Below are 21,023 nucleotides of genomic sequence, written 5' to 3'. Positions count from 1 at the left end.
AGAATTCTGCTCCTTCAGCATGGTATTCTGTTTATTACCAGCTGAATCCTGTTTATTGGCTCTGAATTCAAAGGGAGAGAAAAAGATCCAGTGGCTGATGTTATTGGGCTAGGGATGAGGTGCAGAGGCATGGAAGAACAGGTGGACAAAACCAACAGTTATAACCCATTATGAAATGGTGATTATCTACTTTTTATGAAGTGCAGTTTTCTTCTGAGTTTTATTTGGTATTTGGTTTGAGTCACAATGAAACCTTTGAGGTTTTGTGAAGGAGGGACAGAGCTGTTGATTTCAAGTCCTGCATTTCTGGTTCCCTTTTTGGTTTTTAGAAATAAAGTTTGGTTTCCTAAGGGCAAGGTGAATCTTCTTTAGGGTCCTTCAGATCAAGACTGAAGGAGATTAGGTTAAGTGAGGGCAGAGACATGTCAAAACAAGTGATGAAAGTAACTCACATATGTGTTGTGAATTTTCTTTAAAGATGTATAAAGTTAAGACTCTGATGTGAGTGACTAAAGTAAATCACGTCCAGGGGATCCAAAAAGCCAGGGAAGAATTTCTGTGATAATGGAGATTACTAGGCTGAGTTTTCAGAATTGGTTGGACCCTATATTTCATCATCCTATTTTGCTTCTTGCTCAAAGCGAAAAAATACAAGACTTCCTCCAGCCGGCTGGATTAATGCCCAACCACCCCCTAGAGAAATCTGTTATAGGCTGTTGGAAAGAAAAGCTTATAAGGCAAGTGTGTGTTAGCTTTGCTGGATTATTTTCTGTGTTTGCCATCCTCAGATATTATTTTCTTCTTCTTTAATCTATCAACTGGAGTCATCACCAGGATACATCCAGCCATTTTAGAGTCAGCAGGTGACAACCACTAAACGTAGGAACTCACCATAGAAATAGGGCCATGGTGGTGGGATGGGGGTGCTAGAGACAAGAGGGGATCACTTTCAGGGCCTGCCATCCCCACTGTGTGCACCGTCATCTTAGAGCTGACTTTAAAAGCTTAATCAATAACTTAGCAAGGGCACACAGAATAATTTCTTTATTGTAAGGAACTTGGCCCTGGTATCCAGGTTTACGGAAGGATACCTGTGGTGGTAAGATGAAAAGTCATTTTCTACAGGGATGTCTCCTCCCCCCTTTTTTTCACTCCGTATTCTCAAGTTCAATAGTTTTGAACCACTGTGCTTTTACATTTTACATTACAGAGGTCTCAGATGATAAATTAAAGCTGTGGTGCCTCATAGATGAAGATCCATCGACATATCTGCCAAAAGAAATACATCATCCATGCATTTTGATGAATTATTGAAGTGAATGAGTATTTTACAGTGAAAGCATTCATGTCTAGATTATAAAAATCATTTGAAAAAAAGTAATGAAACATAACAATGTAGTTTTATTTTGATGAGGATAATTCTTGAGACAGTTTTATATAGAATAAGTTAATAATTTTTCAATGTGTGATTAAAATCTGGTGGTTATGGTGGTGGATTTAAGCAACTAGTGGATTGGCCTAGAAAATCTACCTCTAAGATCCTTCTTACCCTGAGATTCTACAATGCAAATGTTGCTAAATATATAAAGCTACGGAGTGTTGTGGCTTATTCAGCATCCCAGATGGTTTACCTGCAGGACAAGCACACTGCGGTATTTTCATGGGAGGTTTAATAGCTGTTTTAAAACCAGTCAGTCAATAAATATTTATTGGCTATCTACTATGTGCAAGACACTGTACCAGGAACTTGAGAAGACTCAAAGGATAGGATTCCTTTCCTCAGGAAGTTTTCAACATATTTTCTCAAATGTCTGAGATGTTGTGAAATCTGTCCTAGGAAATTTTCTCCTAATAAACTCCTAAGAGCTAGAAGGTAATTTTCTAGGTAATTGGGAGAATTCTTCCTCTGTAGGAAGGAATATACAGCGTAGGCCAAAGTGCCATTAATAAAAACAAAACAAAACACCTAGATGTATTCTAAGCAAAGCAATATAGAAATATCTACTTTACAAAATAATTTACACTATTTAATCAAGATACAAAGGAAGTGTGTCTGTGAATATTCCTACCAGGGCATGAAGAATAAGTCTATGTTAGTAGTAGTATACACTGGTAGAATCACTTATACTGTACTACTAAAGAAATTAACCATTGAGTGTTTTTCTTATTTGATTAGGATAGTGTTACCCCAAATATATTCTCTAGATCCTGCAGATTATGAGTTGGTAATGGGGTATGGCAAGTCCTACTCTTTTTATCTGGATGCTAGTTGAAGAGAGGAAGTCCTTCCCTCTCTACCTGCCTAAGTCTTGTCTTCAGGCTACTAGTTCTGGGTAAATATCCTCTCTTCCCCCATTCTTCTTCTTGAATGTGTTCCTCTGGCTGAGCTGTGTCTACCTGGTAAAGGCCATAAGAAAATTAAAAATAAAAGTAGGTATTAGTGTCTACTATTTCCAAAATATATTCTGCAATGATGGTTAGGCTGGGCCCCCCAAAAATTAGCATAGAATTTAGAGTAAATACAAAGAGGGAGTGAGATGTGCAGTCAAGATATGCAAATGGTATAGCAGGGGAAAAGATAAATGGAAGGGAAGAACGAAGTCAGAGAAGAAAGGGATTGATTGACAAGTGATACATTGGGAGACAGAACAGAGAGGTGAGAAGAGAGGAAGACATAATGGAGAAAATAGATGTAAAGACTAGTGATGGTTAAATATAGCTTAGTATATAAAAAGTGATAGGGAGGGAGAGATGGGGAAGGAAAAAATAGAAAGCTAAACATAGAATGGTTGAAAGAAAGAAAAGAAGGAAGGAAGATAAAAAAGGAAATGATAAAGGTAAAGAAAGAGGTAGTGGAAGAAAAAATTCCAAAAGAGAATATTAACCAGGAAAAAAAAAAACTGACAAAGACCAATACAAGAAAAAAAAGTACAGTGCATTAAGGTTATATTGATGTATAGATCTCCATACATAACATGGAAAGTTCATCTGCTTTTCTGTCTTGCAAAACCAGACAATTTTGCAAGTATGGAACTTTGAGAGAAAAAGGAAGAATGAGCAAGCAAAGGGAAACTAATCCACACAAGTGGCTTCCAAATTTCAAGGCAGTGGTGGTTATAGCCTTTCTGTTTGTTTTGTCTTCTTTTCTTTTTTAAGTCTGTGCTAATTAGTGACAATACCAGATATAGCAACCTCCAGAGGCCCAACCTCCTATTGCTGGAATGGGGGAAAACTTAAGGATCGCCAAGAGGGTGAGATACTTAATCAAGTCTTGGGGGGGAAATGTCTGGAAACCATTGTAGAATAGCAGGTATTTTCCTTCCCCCCAAAATTCTTGGTTGAGATAATTCCTAGGCCTGAAGTAGTAAGCAGTCTTGCACCTGGTCCTGCGGACTGGTCCCTACTTGAAGAGAATCAAATGGAGTGTGTTCATCTGCATTAAGTGGGTCTACATTTATATTCTGAAACTGTGCCGCAGTAGCTAACTCAACCAATGAGTTAGGAATTTCAGTAGGCGTTATTGGATCCCCATCAAATGGGCCTTGCCTTCCAATGCTAGATGGAGTTTCAGTGCTGGAAGTGTGATACTTTGTTAATTTGGAGCCAAAACATGGTAACTGTAGGATGCTAGGTGGTCTTTTTTGCTGCCTTTCATCCTCATTTCCTTGTACTTCACTTGGAATTCCTTCTGGCTTGAGACCTTCATCAGGTGTTTCAATAACAAGCTGCTCAGGAGTAAGATCAACAGTTCCTTCATTGAGCTGGTTGCCTTCAAATATTTGTTCCACAATATCTCCATCTCCTCTGAGATCACTTTTGAGACAAGGTGTATTCTTTGATTGAAGGGAACTGGCTTCGGGAAAGGGCATAATTCCCCTTTGGCCCAATTGATTCTTTATAGAACATGGTGTGTTCCTCCTCAGAGTGGACACATCATCTCTGAAAGAACTTGGATTTTGACTTTCTCCAGGCAGTATTTTTTCTGAGCTGTTTCTTTGGTCAGATAGGATGCTCGTCGGGGAGACAGTATGTCTTGCATGCTTAGTATGACTGTCTTCTGTATACACAGGACTGGTGTCTTGGTTCTCCCCTGGTGAAAGACCAAAAGATGGAGTGTAGTCTTGTAGAGCAAGTGGATTGTCCTTGGGCCCTGTGGAGCCACCAGCACAGCAAGGGTTCCTCTGGCTTAGGTGAAATATATGTGCTTCTTTTTGACCTGCTGGGTAACTTGGAGGAATTAAGTCTGGGAAAGCCAAATGTTCTCTCTCTGGTGAATTTAACCTAGTGATTTGCATGCCATAATTCAAATTCTCACCTCCATGCCATGTTGGATTTTTCTGAAGCCCAGCTGGGGAGTTACTGGAATAAGGCTCGTTCTCCTTCTGGTATGGTGAACTAGCAGGGACTTTGTATAAATTTGTTGGCTGAACCCAGAAATTTCTGTTAAAATATGGCCTTTCTTTCTGCCCTTGGGCTTGAATCCTGTGGTCCCAGGAGTTCCAAGAAGGAAACATAGTACTTTCTTCTTGTCCAACAGCATTATTAGCATAATAGCCCCTGCTGTCCACTGGCGGTGGTTCAGTGGGAACTGTATTATATGATGGAAAATTCTCATCTGGGCTCCAGGGGTAAAATTCACCATAAGGAAAATCCTCTCTGGGTTTTGGTGGATTATCTAAGAAATAGGGAAGATGTTCCTTTGGTTGATTTGAGGTATATTGCTCGCCTTCATAGTGCCTAACTCTTGGGTCTCCTTTAAAGCTTGACTCCGCCACACCCCATCTGCTTTGTCCCGGGAAAGGTTCATCTCCATTTGGATCAATTGGGTCTTCTTCATTATAAGGGACTGTCTCTTTTGGGTCTGGAGTATTCATGGGATAGTGTGGATTTTCAGGTTGCCTCATTGTATTGGGAGAATCATCTCTTTCATCCCATGTGTTACGTCTAAGGTATGGTGAGTTTTCCCTGGGATCGTAGGGGTTATAGTAAGGGTAGTAAACACGTCCTCCAGAGCCATGGGAAGGATGAGGTAAGTGTTCTTCCTGCCTTCCAGGATCTTCCTTAAAAGGTGGAGAGATTTCTTGTTGGTTCCAAGTATTTTTTCCAGCAGGAAAACGTCCCCTTGCAGGGGAAGGGAATCCCTCGGGATACACAGGCTGATATGTGCTGTGCTTTAATTCTGGCTGATTAACTTCTGATTCATATGGAATTCTTTTTGGCTCTAAAATAATCCCTTTGGGCAAATTCTGGCTTTGGGTTTGTGCATTAGAATTTGGAGCTCTTCTGGAATCTCCTTTTGGGTAATAGGAGTTTTCACGTTGATCAATAGAATTAAAATTTGGGACTAGCATGTTACCCTCAGGGTGAGGCAGTTTGTAGTTGGATTTATTAACTCCATAGTCTTGAGAGTTTCTCCAGGGACCATTTGGATCCCTTGTAGGAATGACTGTTCTTTCTTTTTGACTTACTGGCTTCTCTCTTGGATTTTGGATGTTTTCATTGTGGCCAACAGTACCATGTTTGGGACCCAGAGGGGCAACATTAGTTCCCACGGGTTGTTTATTTGGCTCCTCGGGCTTTCTTCTGAAATTTGCTGGATTTCCTGCGTAATTTGGGGAATTGTCTCTTGCAGTGGAAGCATAAGCTCTGCGATATATTGGATATCCTGGACGAACTGCTTGTTTGCCTTCCAAAGCAAAGGAGTTCCACCGAGGACCCCTTTGAATTTGTTGATTTCGGTAAAAAGGCCCATTACGTCTGTGCCCCATAGCGGTGCCAGTAGGACGCCATTGTCTTCCTGCAGGAAAACTTCGGGTGTTAGGATTTGGATAATTTTCATGAATATTTGTCTGATGTGGTCCCCATGGGATTTGACTTCTTGGAACTCCCTGGCCTGAAACATTTACTGCAGGGCTGTTTTGAGCTGTAGGATTGCTCACAGTGTTAGACCTCTGGACACTGTTTCCTGTTGGGCTGGTATCATTTCCACCCTGACTTCCTCTGGGATTGGGTGCATTTGGCTGGGTAGAATTAGTCTCAGGAATTGTTGAATTAGTTGAAGGATCAGTGGCTGGACTCTCTGTTTTAGGAGGATCTTCTTCTTTTGGTTTTTCAAAATCTTGTTCAAACATCTCTTCTGAATAATAAGGAAGACGGCCCCCAAATCCATGATATCCAAAATATCCAAAGTAAGGATTCTGTAGGGAAGAAGATGGAAATTGATAATTACTCTGTTTCTCACCATGCAGCTGCTTAGAATTTTTTAAAGTGATAGAAAAATCTTATTAGCCACATAATTTTTAAATCACCATTGGCTATGCTTTCTTTCTTGAAAATGATTCCTCCTTGGTTTTCATGACCCTTGTCCCTTCTGGTACTCTTACTTTCTGACCATTACTTCTCAATTTTCTCTTCCTAGGGCTGGATCGTAAATCTAAGGGTTTTTTTTTATTTTTTGTTTTGTTTTTTAGGATTCCATCCTCTATCCACCTTATTCTTGTGTTCTCATTTTACACACCTGCTTTGAGCAATCTGTTGCAGTCCAGTTCTTTCAATATGGATACATGCCAATGACTCCTAAAGCCATAACGCTGGTGCGTGACTCTCTCCTAAGGTTGAGACAGCAAGACTGCTACACTAAAGATTTTATGAGTATCTCCAATTGAATGTACCCAGACTGAACTCATTTTCCCCAAAACCTCATTCTCCAGTATTCTATATCTAAGCAGCATTCACCACTATCTACCCGGTTCTCCAAGTTCCTCTCTCTCCTTTATTTCCCCCAGACAATTAATGACAAAATCCTATAAAATCTAAACTTTCATCTCTGTCCTCTCCTCTTTTATCCCCAATATCCCTGAACTCTTAACAACAGTTTTGTTACTGGTTACTCTGGATATAATTTTACTTTAATCTTGCCTCTCCATTGCCATCAGAGTAGTGGAGGTTGGGGGTGGGTATGTGGGAAAGTTCTGTCACTTTCCTTCTTAAATATTAATTAAAGTTGCCCTTACCTTATAGGACAAACTCTAAACCCATAGTATAACATACAAAACATGGTGCTAAAGAGTGGGACTCTAGACAAATATGGATTAAAATCCCTATTCCACCAGTACTAATAGTATGACTCTGGGCTAAACTCAGTTTATTCATTTGTAAAATGGAGATAATAAAATAATATCTACCCTCGTAGGTTATCATGAGGATCAAGTTAGGTAACATATATAAAGCTCAGTACCTGATACTTAGTAAGTGCCTGACAAGTGTTATACTATGTGTTATTATATTATATAGTATATTATATACTATATAATAATAATGATGATAATAATAATTATTATTATTTTAAATAATTATGTAGCCCATAACAATTATATTCAGCCTCATTTCCTCCCTCTTGTACTTTATGTGGTTGTAAATCACACTACTTGCAGCACTATTCACAATGGCCTTAAGAAAGAAGAAAACTCTGCAATATGCACCAGCAAAGATGAACCTTGAGGACATTATGGTAAGTGAAATAAAAAAGTCACAAAAAGATGAATGCTGCATGATTCCATTATATGAGGTATCTAAAACAGTCAAATTCATAGAATCAGAGTGGAATGGCGATTGCCAGGGGCTGGTTGGGGGGAGAAATGGGGAGTAATTAATCAATGGGCTTAACGGGTTCCGTTAAGCAAGATGAGTAAGATCTGCTGTAGAACATACAATACAACAATACTGTTGTACTTCAACAAATACTTCAGAATTTGTTGGGAGGGTAGACCTCATGTTAAGTGTTCTTACTACAGTAAATAATAATTGAAAAATCACAGCTATTTCTAGTTCTCTGGGTACTCTATTCTATGTTTCAGTGCCTTTGCATGTGGCTTCTTCAGATCGAACTTTCTCTTCACCTACACATTTATCCTTCCTGGAGAACTTGATTCATCTTCAGGACTCAATTCAAATGCTCCCTTCTCTGTCCTGGCTTCCTTGGGCAGAATTAGGCTCTACTCTCACGTATCCACAGCAGTATAGGCTTCTGCTTTAACAATTATCCCACTGAATCTTGGTTGCCTATTTTTCTGGGATTCTCCCACTTGATTTTCCCACGTGAAGTTTTTGAGTGAAAACAGTCTTTTCATCTTTGTTTTTCCCAGTATCTAGCACAGTGGGAAGTGCTTAATAAATGTTTAATGAATGATACAATCATCATGAGCTGTGTCAGTTAGTATGTTTGTTAGACACATATGTGGCATTCAGGTCATTTGTTTTTTCTTTAAAAAAATACAATCTAAAGAAAAAATATTTTTATCCCTACTTGTGGAGAGAGATGAAGAGACAGATGGGTGAGGGTCTTGGACAGAAAGCAGGAAATCAGGCAGTGTCCCCGAGAGGTGGAATACAGATTTCTTAATACCTATGCTAACTGCCTGGGTCATCCTGTTTCACTCTCTCATGAAATGTTTGTAAAAACTTTAAGTGCCCATATTTACAATAACCAGGACATGGAAGCAATGTCCATCAACAGAGGAGTGGATAAAGATGTGGTACATATCTACAATGGAATATTACCCAGCCATAAAAAAGAACAAAATAATGCCATTTGCAACAACATAGATGGACCTAGAGATTGTCACACTGAATGAAGTCAGTCAGACAGAGAAAGACTAATATATGATATTGCTTATATGTGGAATCTAGAAAAAAAAGGTACAAATGAACTTATCTACAAAACAGAAATATAGTCATAGATGTAGAAAACAAACTTATGGTTACCAGGGGGTAAGAGGGGGAAGGATAAATTGGAAGATTAGGATTGATGTATACACACTACTCTATATAAAATAGATAGCTAATAAAGACCCACTGTATAGAACAGGGAACTCTACTCAGTACTCTGTAATGACCTATATGGGAGAAGAACCTAAAGAAGAGTGGATATACGCATATGTATAACAGATTCACTTTGCTGTACACTTAAAATTAACACAACATTGTAAATCAGCTATACCACAATAAAAATTAAAAAAAAAATTGAAGTGCCCATTTCTAGGTTGCATACATTTATCTGAGTAATTATTTGGGATTATTTCACAATGATATATCTGAAAACACCCTATGCCATTACTGACATAAGAATTTTCAATGTCGTTATTTTAACTGCCTGCCCCTCCGCCCCTGCACCCCAGAACTATCAGGTTTCTGCTTTTAACTGAGGATGCATCACATATTTAGGGAAAAAGAGGAAGTACACTCCAGGAATGGGGTGCTGTGCCACAGTCACTATAATAGCTTTTTTTGATGACACTTTGCTAGAATATCTAAACAGTGTATCACTGCATTTGGCCCCTCTCCTAGTGTGGTGTAGTAAAAAAGCCACTGAATAGGATGTCAGAAGACTTGAGTTCTGGGTCCAGTTTATTCTCTAACTCAGTAGGTAAAACTGAGTAGTAATTTATTTTCTCTCAGCTTCAATTTATTTGTACCATTGTACAAAGATCATTAGATGATTACTTCTTTTCTGGGGATAACATTCTAAGATAATTTTACTTCATTCCTGTTGACTGATTGCTCCATCCCTATTTAAAGTCCAGCATCAACCTTGAGCAAAGGTTAGTAGGTTAGCCTTCTTATAGAGAGAGAGAGAGAAAGAAAGAGAGAGAGAGATCGATTTCAATACATGTAGAGGAGAAATGATATATCACATTTATTTTATTTAAGGTTAGTTGCTTGGTTTGTTTCACTTTTTAAAAATGGGTGCTTGAGCTATAGGTTCCTGTGTTGGATTTTAACTTTCTTATTAGATAGAGATCAAAAAAGGAGAGACTTTCGAATTGTAATTCCTAATGAGGAATGTAGCTTTGCTTGTACTTACCCCACCTTCTTCATTGCTGCCTGGTGGACGTCCGTAACCTAGTGGTACCCTCTGAAAGGTGAAAAACACAATGAACACAGAGAAAACCACTTTCTATGCTGCCATTTGATTGTAAAACTTGAGATGTTTTAAAATAGTTCAAGTTACTGTTGGCACTGTTGCTGGCTTTTAGCTTCAGAGTCATTAGCTCTTAAAATCTAGCTATTAATAATTATGATATAACTATCAGTGAATTCTGGTAAATACAAAGGCTTCAGCTGGATCCTAGGTTGTCTTACTCAAAATGCCATGTGTGGCTGCATCTCTGGGCAGTTGTCCTGCCCTATCACCAATGCACACACACACACGCGCGCGCACACACACACACGCGCGCGCGCACACACACACACACGCGGAGATTTGAGTGCTATTAGCATCCAAATATCCATATTAGAATATCTAATAATGGAAATTAAATAATGATGTTATTTTTAGAATATTTGCTTTACATTTAAGGTGAAAAACTGATAACCTTTCTTGGGTTATTACTAAAATATTTTTATAGTCAAAACCAAGGTTTATTTTCTTAATCAAACTTGGAGGTTGAGTTTCTGCTCATGGGAGGGTTTAGAAAAACATAGTAGGATGGTTTTGTAAAGCAATTTGTCTCCCACAGAAGTTCTATGTAGATGAGATTTAGTAGTTATTTCAGCAAGAGAATCATGTTCAAATGCTTTTTAAATCTTCATCTGGTGCTGCCTTCACTTTCTTAGTTTAGTATTGCCAGTAAAAAGGATATCACTCTTATAAGGAAAAGAAAATAAGGGACTTTTACTCCTTGAAATGAATTGTTCCTTGGTGATAAGAAGCCTTCTTGGTTACAGAGTTGTAGACAAGAAAAACCAATACCATAGCTGAATGAAGAGTCATCAGATATTTATTGTTGTTGTTTTTGTTAGTTTAACTGCAACTGACCTTTAATATTTCTTTAGTTCAAATAATTTATTCTGTGATTCATATTTTAAAGGCTTGTCATGCAATTTCAATATTATGTTTTATTTGAATGATTTAACTTTTAAAGGATTCTTATTATTTTGCAAGATTCTTTATAATGAAATACCTTTGGCTAGAAATAATAAGACATTATGGAAAGATCTTCGTCTAATCATGATTTTCAAACTCTGTTTTGCCCCAACTTCCCCATTACATTAAATGAGGATAATATTTGTGTTTTCTTATGTCTTGGGTGAGGAATAGTAGTGAAGGAGCATAACCTTTTGAAATTAATTCATTAACTAAGTTGTTATTAGTGTTGGATGATTTAGACTGTGTTCACATCACCAATTTGAGTAAAAAATCCATTAAAAATTCTTTTTTTCCTACATGATTACTGATGTGGTGATTTTGATTCATATTCTCTACTGATTGGCATATGGAATTACATTTAGAATGTATGAGCTCAAATTAGATTGAGATACAACATGCTAAGATTATTTTTCAATTCTGGTTTAAGGGAAAAAAAACTCACATGTGGAACATGCCATGGTGGCTGGTGAAAGGGAAATAGCCCATTGCCGAATGGTGGGAATGCCTAGGGAGAATAAAAGAATCAGAGTGATGTGGAAATAAGAAGAGTACATGAAAAGTGAAACAAACTTATTAAAGACAGTTATTTGAAACTTGGAAGTCTACATTTTCCTTTGAATTAAACTGAATTTTTTAAGGGCAGAGATAATAATAATCACAACAACAACAGCAGCAGCAACTAGTATTCTTGAGCACTTATGGTCTAGGTTACATGCTGAGAATTTTATATTGGTAAGCTCATTTAATCCTCACCTAACCATAGAAGATATGTGCTATTATTATTCTCATTTCACTTAAGATTCTGAGGTTCAGAGAAATTGAGTCACTTGCCCCAAATCTCAAAGCTGTTAAATGGTTGAAGCCAAGATTCAAATACAGGAGTGTCTTTTCATTCAATTTTGTATACTCTACAGCTATAATAGGCCTGATAATGAAGATAATTGACTCAAGACGATATTTTAGAAGCTCCACACTGGATGAGATCTTGAGAAACCATCTGCATATCTTCTTGCTTTAAGTCAGGACTACACTTATGGCTTCCTGAAGTCCTAGAAGCAGTGTTAACTTTCAGAGCAATATTTTAGATCATTGAAGTGTAGATCTGGAAGGGACTTAGAGAATATTTCATTTACTCATGGCGAACCTGGAGTCTAGAAAGGCAGAGTAATTTGCTCAAGATCATACAGCCAATAAGGGCCAGGGTAGAATTCAAATCTCTATTCCCTGACATTTCTATTGATACTCATGTTTATACCATGTTGCCTCTGTATTTTAAAAGGAGCTTCGCAACAGTATTTGGGTACTTTTTCATCAAATGAAGGCTAGGATAGACTCGCCAGGCAGTTTTGGATAGGTGGTAACAGCATCACCTTGGAAGAAAGTGTCAAAACGAATGACTCTATTTTGTATGTAGCAGTAGCCGTATTGAGGACTATTGGAGGAAGTGTGTTTGTGGGGGTGGCATGGCCCTCCTAAGCCCTCTGAGGCCATTTATGACTCTGGTTTGGAATTTTGCTGGGCAAGCCTCACCTGAGGTGTCTCGGTTTCCTCTTGGGGCTGAGTTGGGGTGGGTGATGGCTGCTTTAAATGCTGGTTTGGTGGGGGGTTTTTTGGTTGAGGCTGATTGGGTTTCTCGGTCTCTGGGGCTGGATCAGTCTTGCTCTGTTGTTTGGGTGCTGAGGGAGTTGAAGGTTTCTGTGGGCGCTTCTTGATGGGTGGTGGCTGAGGCCACATGGGCATCTGGTACTGCGGGAAGAGCTGAGGGAACGGCATACCATTTCCATATAAGGGACCCAGGTGTGCCATCTGCAAGGGTAGTAAATAACAGTAAAAGCACATGAGGGCTGGGATTCCAGCTCTCCCCACCCTCTTCTGTCAGTCTCTAAAACTCAGCCCAAGATCTTAAAAAGCCTATGAAACTTGTCAACAATGGAAGCTTCAAGCTCTTTAGCTAGCATTTCTTTTCTTTTCTTTTCTTTTCTTTTCTTTTCTTTTCTTTTCTTTTCTTTTCTTTTCTTTTCTAGGGCTCTTATACTTTGTTATTATTATTTTTATTGGAGTACAGTTGCTTTACAATGTTGTATTAGTTTCTGCTGTACAAGGAAGTGAATCAGCTATATGTACACATATATTCCCTCCCTCTTGGCCCTCCTTCTCATTCCCCTAGCTAGCATTTCTTTACATGTTTTCTCACAGAAATGAATTTCAGTCTTTCAGAAAACTGACCAAACAAAGGCAGAATTAGGTGAGAAATTTCAGTTAAAGAATTCGGCTTATAACTTTCTAACTCTGAAGCCCTGACTCAAGTAAGAAGTACAAGTTACAGAGGAGTTGATATCAAGTTCAAAATTTCTATGACTTGTTACAGGCAGGACAAAGAGGAGAAAGAGCAAAAAGAAGACAAAGGAAGTGAGAGTGTTGAAAAAAAAACACAAAAGAAAGAGAAAGAGTAAAAATTTAAAATTAAAACGTGAATAACGATTGGTGTCTTTCTTAGCTAAGACAAACCTTATAATTATCTGTATATAAAAAAGAAATCATTAGAGATACTATAAAGTGGAACTTACATGTGGGGAGTTCATAAAGCTGAAGTGACCATAGCGCATCATCTGTGACCAAAGTAATCCATTAATGTGGCACAAAGTGAAAGTTTTTTATTCAATGAAATCACAAGAAATAAGTTAAATTTCTGATTTTTAGGTACAACAGTCATAACGTCTTTTGCTAGTTACATATGAATTTAAAATAAGTATGCAATTAAAAAACTAATATGGCACTTTATTTTTGTCAGATTTTATTTTGAAAAAAATCAATATAGAGTAATAGAGAATAAAAATCCTGTCTACTTTGAAGTTTGTTCTTCTCTACTCTTTCGGCCTTCAGGATTTAAGAATGTGATAATTCTATGAAAAGATGATTTTCCTTTCTCATGTGTTCTGAGTTTGGCTAATGCCCCTGGGTATGAATCGTGTAAAATATATTTATATACTTAAGTGTCTACCTTCTAACAACCCCTGGTACAAATGGCTACCTTTGTCAGCTTGAAAACTTAAAGAAACTAACATTAACTGTTCTTTAACACAGATTCACATTTACCATGAAAAGGAATATTGAAGCACATAGGTGGGGTAACGCTGGGGAAATAACTACTTTGCCTTCATTTGGGAGTTTGAGAGGTGGAGTCTCTCTACCTCTTTCATAAGAAATTTTATATATCGGAAAGTTTTCTAGTATTCTCCTTTTTATTGTTTATATTTTGACAACACCTCACAGCTTGAGGGATCCTAGTTCCCCAGCCAGGAATTGAACTGGACCTGACATTGAAAGCCCTGAATCCTAACCAATAGTCCACCAGGGAACTCCCTAATATTCTCCTTTTTAAATGAACTCTCAGGACAGGGCTCTGGAAAATGTCTCTCCTGAGACTGAACATACATACCTCCTCACTTTTACTGCTAAATCCAGGCATTCGGGGCATTTGCATCTGGAAGTGAGAGAGATTTGTGACAAATTCAGAACATCAATTGAAATAAGCCCAAGAATTGTCCCCAAGCTATGCAACAATAGAACATGAAGAAAGGTTCTAAAATTTTTTTTAATACTCACTGGCATAGCAATGGAATAACCAAGCAGACTTAGAAATACCAGGAGAATCTTCATTTTTCCACTTGGTACCTAGAATACAAAACTGGACTTTATTTTTGAATTGTGAGATAATTATGCTGGAGCACTTGGCACTCATCTAGGCACTAGCCTACATATCTGTCAAGGAGAGTACTGATACACACAATGATAGAGGCCTTTCCTGCCATGTTTATTGTACATTAAGAAATTATTAGCTATTACCTGATACTGTTCTAAGCTGCCAAAGGGGTCAGTTAAAAAGGGAAGATAAAAATAAGAGAGAGAGAGAGAGACAGAGAAAACATTGATGCTTGAGAAGGTGGCCATAGCACGGGATGTGGAAATTAGAAATTAGGAGTTTATCTTGAAAAATATGAATGTTGGTGATTTTGAATTTCTAGTTGCCAGGCTAGTTTAGAAAGGCATAGTAGTGTCTGGCTGTATTCACTGTTCAGGATAATCTCAGTTCCAATAATGGTATAATCCAAAATCAGTACTTTGAGCTACTTTCTAAGGTGCTATAGACCACATTCCATTATAAAAGGCTAGTAAAAACTGGAATATTCTAGAATCTATGCTTTTCTTCTTTCCACTATTGTTTCTATTATTATTATTATTATATCTTTTTACAAATCACTTCTCAAGGTCTGGTAAGAGAGATGGGAAAAAATAGGCAAAACTATAAATTTATCTCTTTGTTAGACACTTTGATTAAACATAGAGGAAAAGACTGAAACTGTAGACTTACATATGAAGTTTGATATATGGAGATTGTTTTCATGGATTTTATTTATCCCACTCTAGTTAATTATGCAAAGCTTGTATAATTAACACTTGTTTTACATCTTTTTTTAAAAGTGTATAATATGATATTTTTTCTTATTTGTGATGTATATATGGTAATCCCAATCTCCCAATTCATCGCATGCTAACACTTGTGTTTACATTTTTCAACAAGGTTTATCCTAAAGCATTTACTTGGGTAGCTCCTTAAGAAAACTGTTCCACTTGCATATACAGTAGACAAAAATAAAGGTTTTAATCAGAATGATATATTTTCATGGTTTATCCAATGGAAGACAATTCCTAGAATAGTAACCAGGATATAGACACCAGTATTTGCTCATTCCTTTTGTTTATTCTTCTATTTTCTGGGCATGAAATACATCTAGTAGTGATTGAGCCAATGCTCACCCTTCTGCTTGCTTCCCACAGAAGCAATGTAATTAGAGGACACTTCATAATTTTCCTAAACTGTAGGTTTAATCAATTACCTTTTTTTTTTATTTTTATTTTTTTATTTTTTTTATTTTTTTTTGGGGGTACACCAGGTTCAATCATCTGTTTCCATACACACATCCCCGTACTCCCTCCCTTCCCCGACCCCCCCCCTCGAGTCCCCCCAATTACCTTTTATATAACAGAGAAATTGGAAGAGTGTAATTAAACAAAGGAAGCAGTAATATGTAAATGCCTTTCCTACCAATTAAAGATTTTCAGAATCATAACATTGTAGAGAATTAAAAATGAGTGAAACTAGTGTGCTTAGTGTAGGCTACAACACAAGGAAATTAATAAGGAGAATATTGGTGAATGCTTTCCTAAATCTACTTTCTGAGATTATGACCTGAGATTTTGGGGGAACCTTTGTATGTTTAATTTCTATCTTGCTTAATCATCCATCTAATTTCTATAGTAACAGTCACTGAGAATTGATAATGCTACACACTTATGTAGGAAGATGTGGTCTTTTATTTTGCAAGTATAAAATGTCACTCATTTTCTCGTTTATAAAATTAACATGTTGGATGACTTTTAAGATTCCTTCCATATCTAAAAATTCATGATTGGATTAAAGTTTGTGCTTAGATTTTTTTAAAAATTATAATAATCACTATGGAATACAATGACTTTGTAATTTCTTCGTTCTAACATTCCATCTGTGAATTCAGATGCTCTTTGTTTCCTCTGACATATTTAAATAGCGTTTTATCCTCTCAAGTTTCCTTTTTTTTTTTTTGCTGCCTAGTTACCTTTTAAAAACAATATTCTAGTATTACCAGGTATTGTTAGCCATACATCTGCTAACTGTGTGGCACTGACTATGTGTCTTAATAGGAATTAGGAAATTCTATCCAAATGAGCCTATAGGAAAGACCAGAATGGGATAAAAGGAGTGTTTTTTGCATATACGAAGCATCAAATCAAGTGTATTTCTGAAAATATTTAGTTTAATATGTGATCTGTTTATATTAGGAAAAATAAAGGATAATACTCACCAAGTTATCTAGCTTAGGAGAAGAGACTTCATGCCTGCACTGCAGCAGCAACATTTTTTCACCAAAATTTTCATAAGCCTTTAAGAAAAGTATAAATTTTGCATGAGAAGAAACTCAAATATAGAAATGAAACAAATAAATGAAGGAACTAATAGCAAAGCTTCAGCTCTACCTTTATTAGAGAGTCTTCAAAATCAAGCTTAATCTTCTGTTGCTTTAAGGGTAGGGTGAAAGCTAAATCAGAGAGAAAATGACCCAGGCACTGTATTTTGAGATACTTTTAGTGCAGTGTTGACAAAATTTGAATGCTCAATGGGGACATGTACAAAAGCCCAGTGTTAAATGAGATTGAAGTAGTTTGGAAGAAAGCTTATAAGAAAAATAAATACACTAACTAAACCAAAAAGTTTAAAGTTTTATCAGAAGATTAGTCTACAAAAAATGATTATCAACCAACATCAGAGAATGCAATCAGGAAGTCAACCAACATCTGTGAATTAAGTTCATTATTTGGAACTATATTATTTATGTAGATATTCTTTAATACTCACCCAATGCCAGTTAGAAGCTCCAATATGTAAAAAATAACTTTTACTTGAACTTTGCTAGCCTGTCTTTGAAATATATTCTTAATGGTCTACAGTGGAAATGACTACAAGTTGCTAAAGCCAGGGAGATCCTAAGGAGCTAGACACATTTATTTCTTAATGATAAAACAAAAATTCTTCATGAAGATGTCATGTTCTGTACCAAAAAAGCTTAAAATAAAAAGATTCCTCCTTGTCAGAAAGCTTGGGTCACATTTAAGTACTGTTGTAGACCTGCACAACCAATCAGCTTTGAGAAAAATGGTTTTGCCATCACAAGAGTTTAAGGTAAAAAACACATCCAATGTAAAATTTATAATATGTTATTATAGGAGCTGTCAAATCAAGTCTCTTATTATGTATAATAACAGTCCAGGAAAATGAGCTTACAGCAGTAAGATTTAGAAGATGCTTTCCTTGATGAATTTGGGGCTTTTCAAGTACAGAAACTCTGTTTATGCAAAGATATTTAGGGAACAAAGGTGAATATTAACCATATGCTATTGTCATAAATCATTGACCATCATCAAAAGGCAGGCCAAAATATGTATTTAATTTAATATATTTAGTTAGTATATATTTAATATATAATTAAAATTAACTGGAATGTTATGTCAACATTCAGCTCAGTGACTTGGTTTGATTCATATTACATAAGGTTGCCAGGACATAGTGCTCTTTGTGAAGTCAAAAAAAGGTTAGTTACTGGAGTTTCAGAGTTGCAGAAGAGAAAGGCAAAATGACAAATGAACTCTTAGCTATTCGTGATAATACAACTTCATGAAAATCTGAGTTGAGAAATTCACTGGAGGAATTATGTTATGATTGTTTTTAGAAATCTGACTTTCCATAATAAAGATTTCACTGCTAAATAAATAAATAGGACAGTTATACTTTTCATTGACAAGAGCAAGCTTTGTTATCTTTGCTGAACTTAGATTCTCCTGTTCTCTATGGCTCCATTTGTAGTGATGATGTTTGCTTATTTTAATGTTGACTTTTACATAGTAAAAATTTTAAATTTTGATACCTGGTTCCTACTTTGTGTGACTGTGCACATCAGTTCACAAGGTGCTGTTTTTCTTTCTTTATAGAAGCTGAATAGGAATTACAATAGTATGTGTATGGTGAGATTGGTTTGCAAGTGGTAATACACCTAGGATACAGTGTATTCACAAAGATGAAATGGGAATTGTGATGCTGGATGACCCTGGTTTCTGCCTGTACCCTTCACGTAGAGGCTAGAGTTGTGATATCAGCCTTAGCCATATAGATTATTGGGAGTTGCTATTAAACCTCCCTTGTTCCCTCTGCCATAAGCCTGGTTAGTGGTCATGAAATAACCCATGTTTTAAAAACCCAGGTAAGGGACTTCCCTGGTGGTCCAGTGGGTAAGACTCTGCTCTCCCAATGCAGGGGACCCAGGTTCCATCCTTGGTTGGGGAACTAGATCCTGCATGCATGCCGCAACTAAGAGTTCACATGCCGCAACTAAAGATCCCACATGCTGCAACGAAGATCCCACGTGCTGCAACTAAGACCCAGTACAGATAAAATATAATAAAATAAAATACCTGGCTAAGCTATTGAATAGGTGAATTCTTAGTAGTGGTGGATTGGATTGAGAAAAAAAACAAGCATCTTTTTTCTTTAACACTAAAGAAGGGGCTTCCTAGGTGGCACGGTGGTTGAGAATCCACCTGCCAATGCAGGGGACACAGGTTCCATCCCTGCTCCAGGAAGATCCCACATGCTGTGAAGCAACTAAGCCCGTGCACCACAACTATTGAGCCTGCGCTTTAGAGCCCGTGAGCCACAACTATTGAGCTGTGTGCTGCAACTACTGAATCCCACATGCCTAGAGCCCGTGCTCTGCAACAAAAGAAGCCACGGCAATGAGGAGCCCGCGCACCACAACGAAGAGTAGCCCCCACTCACTGCAACTAAAAGAAAGCCTGCGCACAGCAAAAAAAGACCCAACACAGCCAATAAAATAAATAAATTAATAAATTAATTAAAAACAAAAACAAAACACTAAAGAGCTTAACTCCATAGAATAATTTGAAATCAGTCCTTTGTGACTTTTCCTCCTTTACTTCAATTATATTTATTTTATAAATACTTTTCCCTCCAAACAATTACAACTGTTTTTGAGTATGTTTATGATTTGGCTTTTTAAATTTTTAGAATTTCTCTCTTTCTCTCTTTCTCTCTCTCTTTCTCTGTGTTTCCTTTTTTTGTCCATAAAGCAAGCCTTCATATTCGGGCTCTGTAAACCCATGATATTGTATGTAAGAATTTGTGTGTGGATGCAGTTTTTTTTCCCCTGAAAGAGAACCTATATCCTCAGAGGGTCTGTGACCTCCCCACTCTCTTAAGATCTTCTCATTGCCCTAGATTTTAAGCCACTGGGAGCAGAAAAATCTTTTGATTTCTATGGTGGAAAGAGGCTGGGCTTTGGAGTTGCCAGATCTGAGTTTAAACCTTCCACAGATTATCCAACTGTTTAATTTCCTGTTCAGTAAAGTGGAGGTAATGAGTTCCTTCTAGGAAATAATTTAAATAATGTATGCAAAGTGCCTGGCACCTAGCAGGCACTGAATGCTGGTCAGTATCTGACTGATCAATACATTAAGGTACTTTTGGGTTTCCACATTACACTTCATAATTAAGGACTTAAGAGTAATAAAGGCAGTCATCATTCTCAGAGCAAATAGATCTTCTAAGCACAACTGTCACGCTGAAGTTCTGTGGATTATTATCAGTAGAACTCTCCTACACTGCAGGATTATGAAGCTTGGGACACTTGAGATAAGGTAGTGTCTTAGGAATCCACTATTGGTGGCCAAATAGTATCCAAGCATCCACAATCTTAATTTCTCTCTGGAGCTATTCATATAGCATATCTTCAGGCCCTAAGTGTGAGAAACCTTCTTTCATAAGGGAAAAGGACGTGTAGTTTAATCTCTCACAGTTTAAATGGTTGATAATGTTTTACTCCACAGACATTTCCCGAGCAGCCTCTTCAAGCAAATCCCCAGCTGGGTTGCCCACCCATCCTGCATAAGCCATTGGGAGAGGAAATTTTCTGAGTCAGAACTCAGTAGTGGGTTTGAATTCTGATATCTATGACTTAATTGTTTTAAAATCTTAGTCAAGTGACTTGAAGTCTTTAAGCTTCAGTTTCCTTGCTTGTAAAGTGGGGGATAATAATAATATTTCCTTCATTGGTTTGTTGGTAATTTAATGACAATAAATGTTAATGTTATAATAATAACATTATTATAATGTTATAACATTATAATGATAATAAATAAATGTTATAATTTATTTAAAGTTCTTAATATATAGCTTAAATAAATGCCATAAGTACATATATAAATGTAACCTGTGATTATGATCAGAGCTTGCTCAATACCTGCTTCATTACTGACCACCGGCACATTTCCTAAAGATTTTTAAGGATGTTTCACCTCCTTGTGCTTATTGATGAAAAAAAAGAACAAAAAGACAGAAAGCAAACAAAAAAACCTCCCAAGGAGCAACCAAACATCTACATAAATAGAATATAGAAAAAAAAACTGGGTCATAAAGTTTATCAGATTC

The 21,023-nt window shown here is 37.0% G+C and overlaps 1 protein-coding gene across 1 annotated transcript; it reads right to left on the bottom strand.

Annotated features, from left to right (window-relative positions):
• Window positions 1–3,144: 3,144 nt before the first annotated feature.
• Window positions 3,145–17,599, bottom strand: ENAM (enamelin). The gene is made up of 9 exons (XM_057729218.1): window positions 17,382–17,599; window positions 16,831–16,908; window positions 14,534–14,602; window positions 14,367–14,411; window positions 13,495–13,536; window positions 12,458–12,733; window positions 11,370–11,432; window positions 9,863–9,913; window positions 3,145–6,197 (listed from the first exon to the last, which is right to left on the bottom strand). The coding sequence occupies exons 2-9, from the start codon at window positions 16,882–16,884 to the stop codon at window positions 3,351–3,353; spliced, it is 3,447 nt and encodes a 1,148-aa protein (XP_057585201.1). The 5' UTR covers window positions 16,885–16,908; window positions 17,382–17,599; the 3' UTR covers window positions 3,145–3,350.
• Between the last annotated feature and the right edge of the window lie 3,424 nt (window positions 17,600–21,023).

Source organism: Hippopotamus amphibius, chromosome 3 (assembly GCF_030028045.1).
Source record: "Hippopotamus amphibius kiboko isolate mHipAmp2 chromosome 3, mHipAmp2.hap2, whole genome shotgun sequence".
Classification (NCBI taxonomy): domain Eukaryota; kingdom Metazoa; phylum Chordata; class Mammalia; order Artiodactyla; family Hippopotamidae; genus Hippopotamus; species Hippopotamus amphibius.
This window is presented reverse-complemented; position numbering and strand designations above follow the sequence as displayed.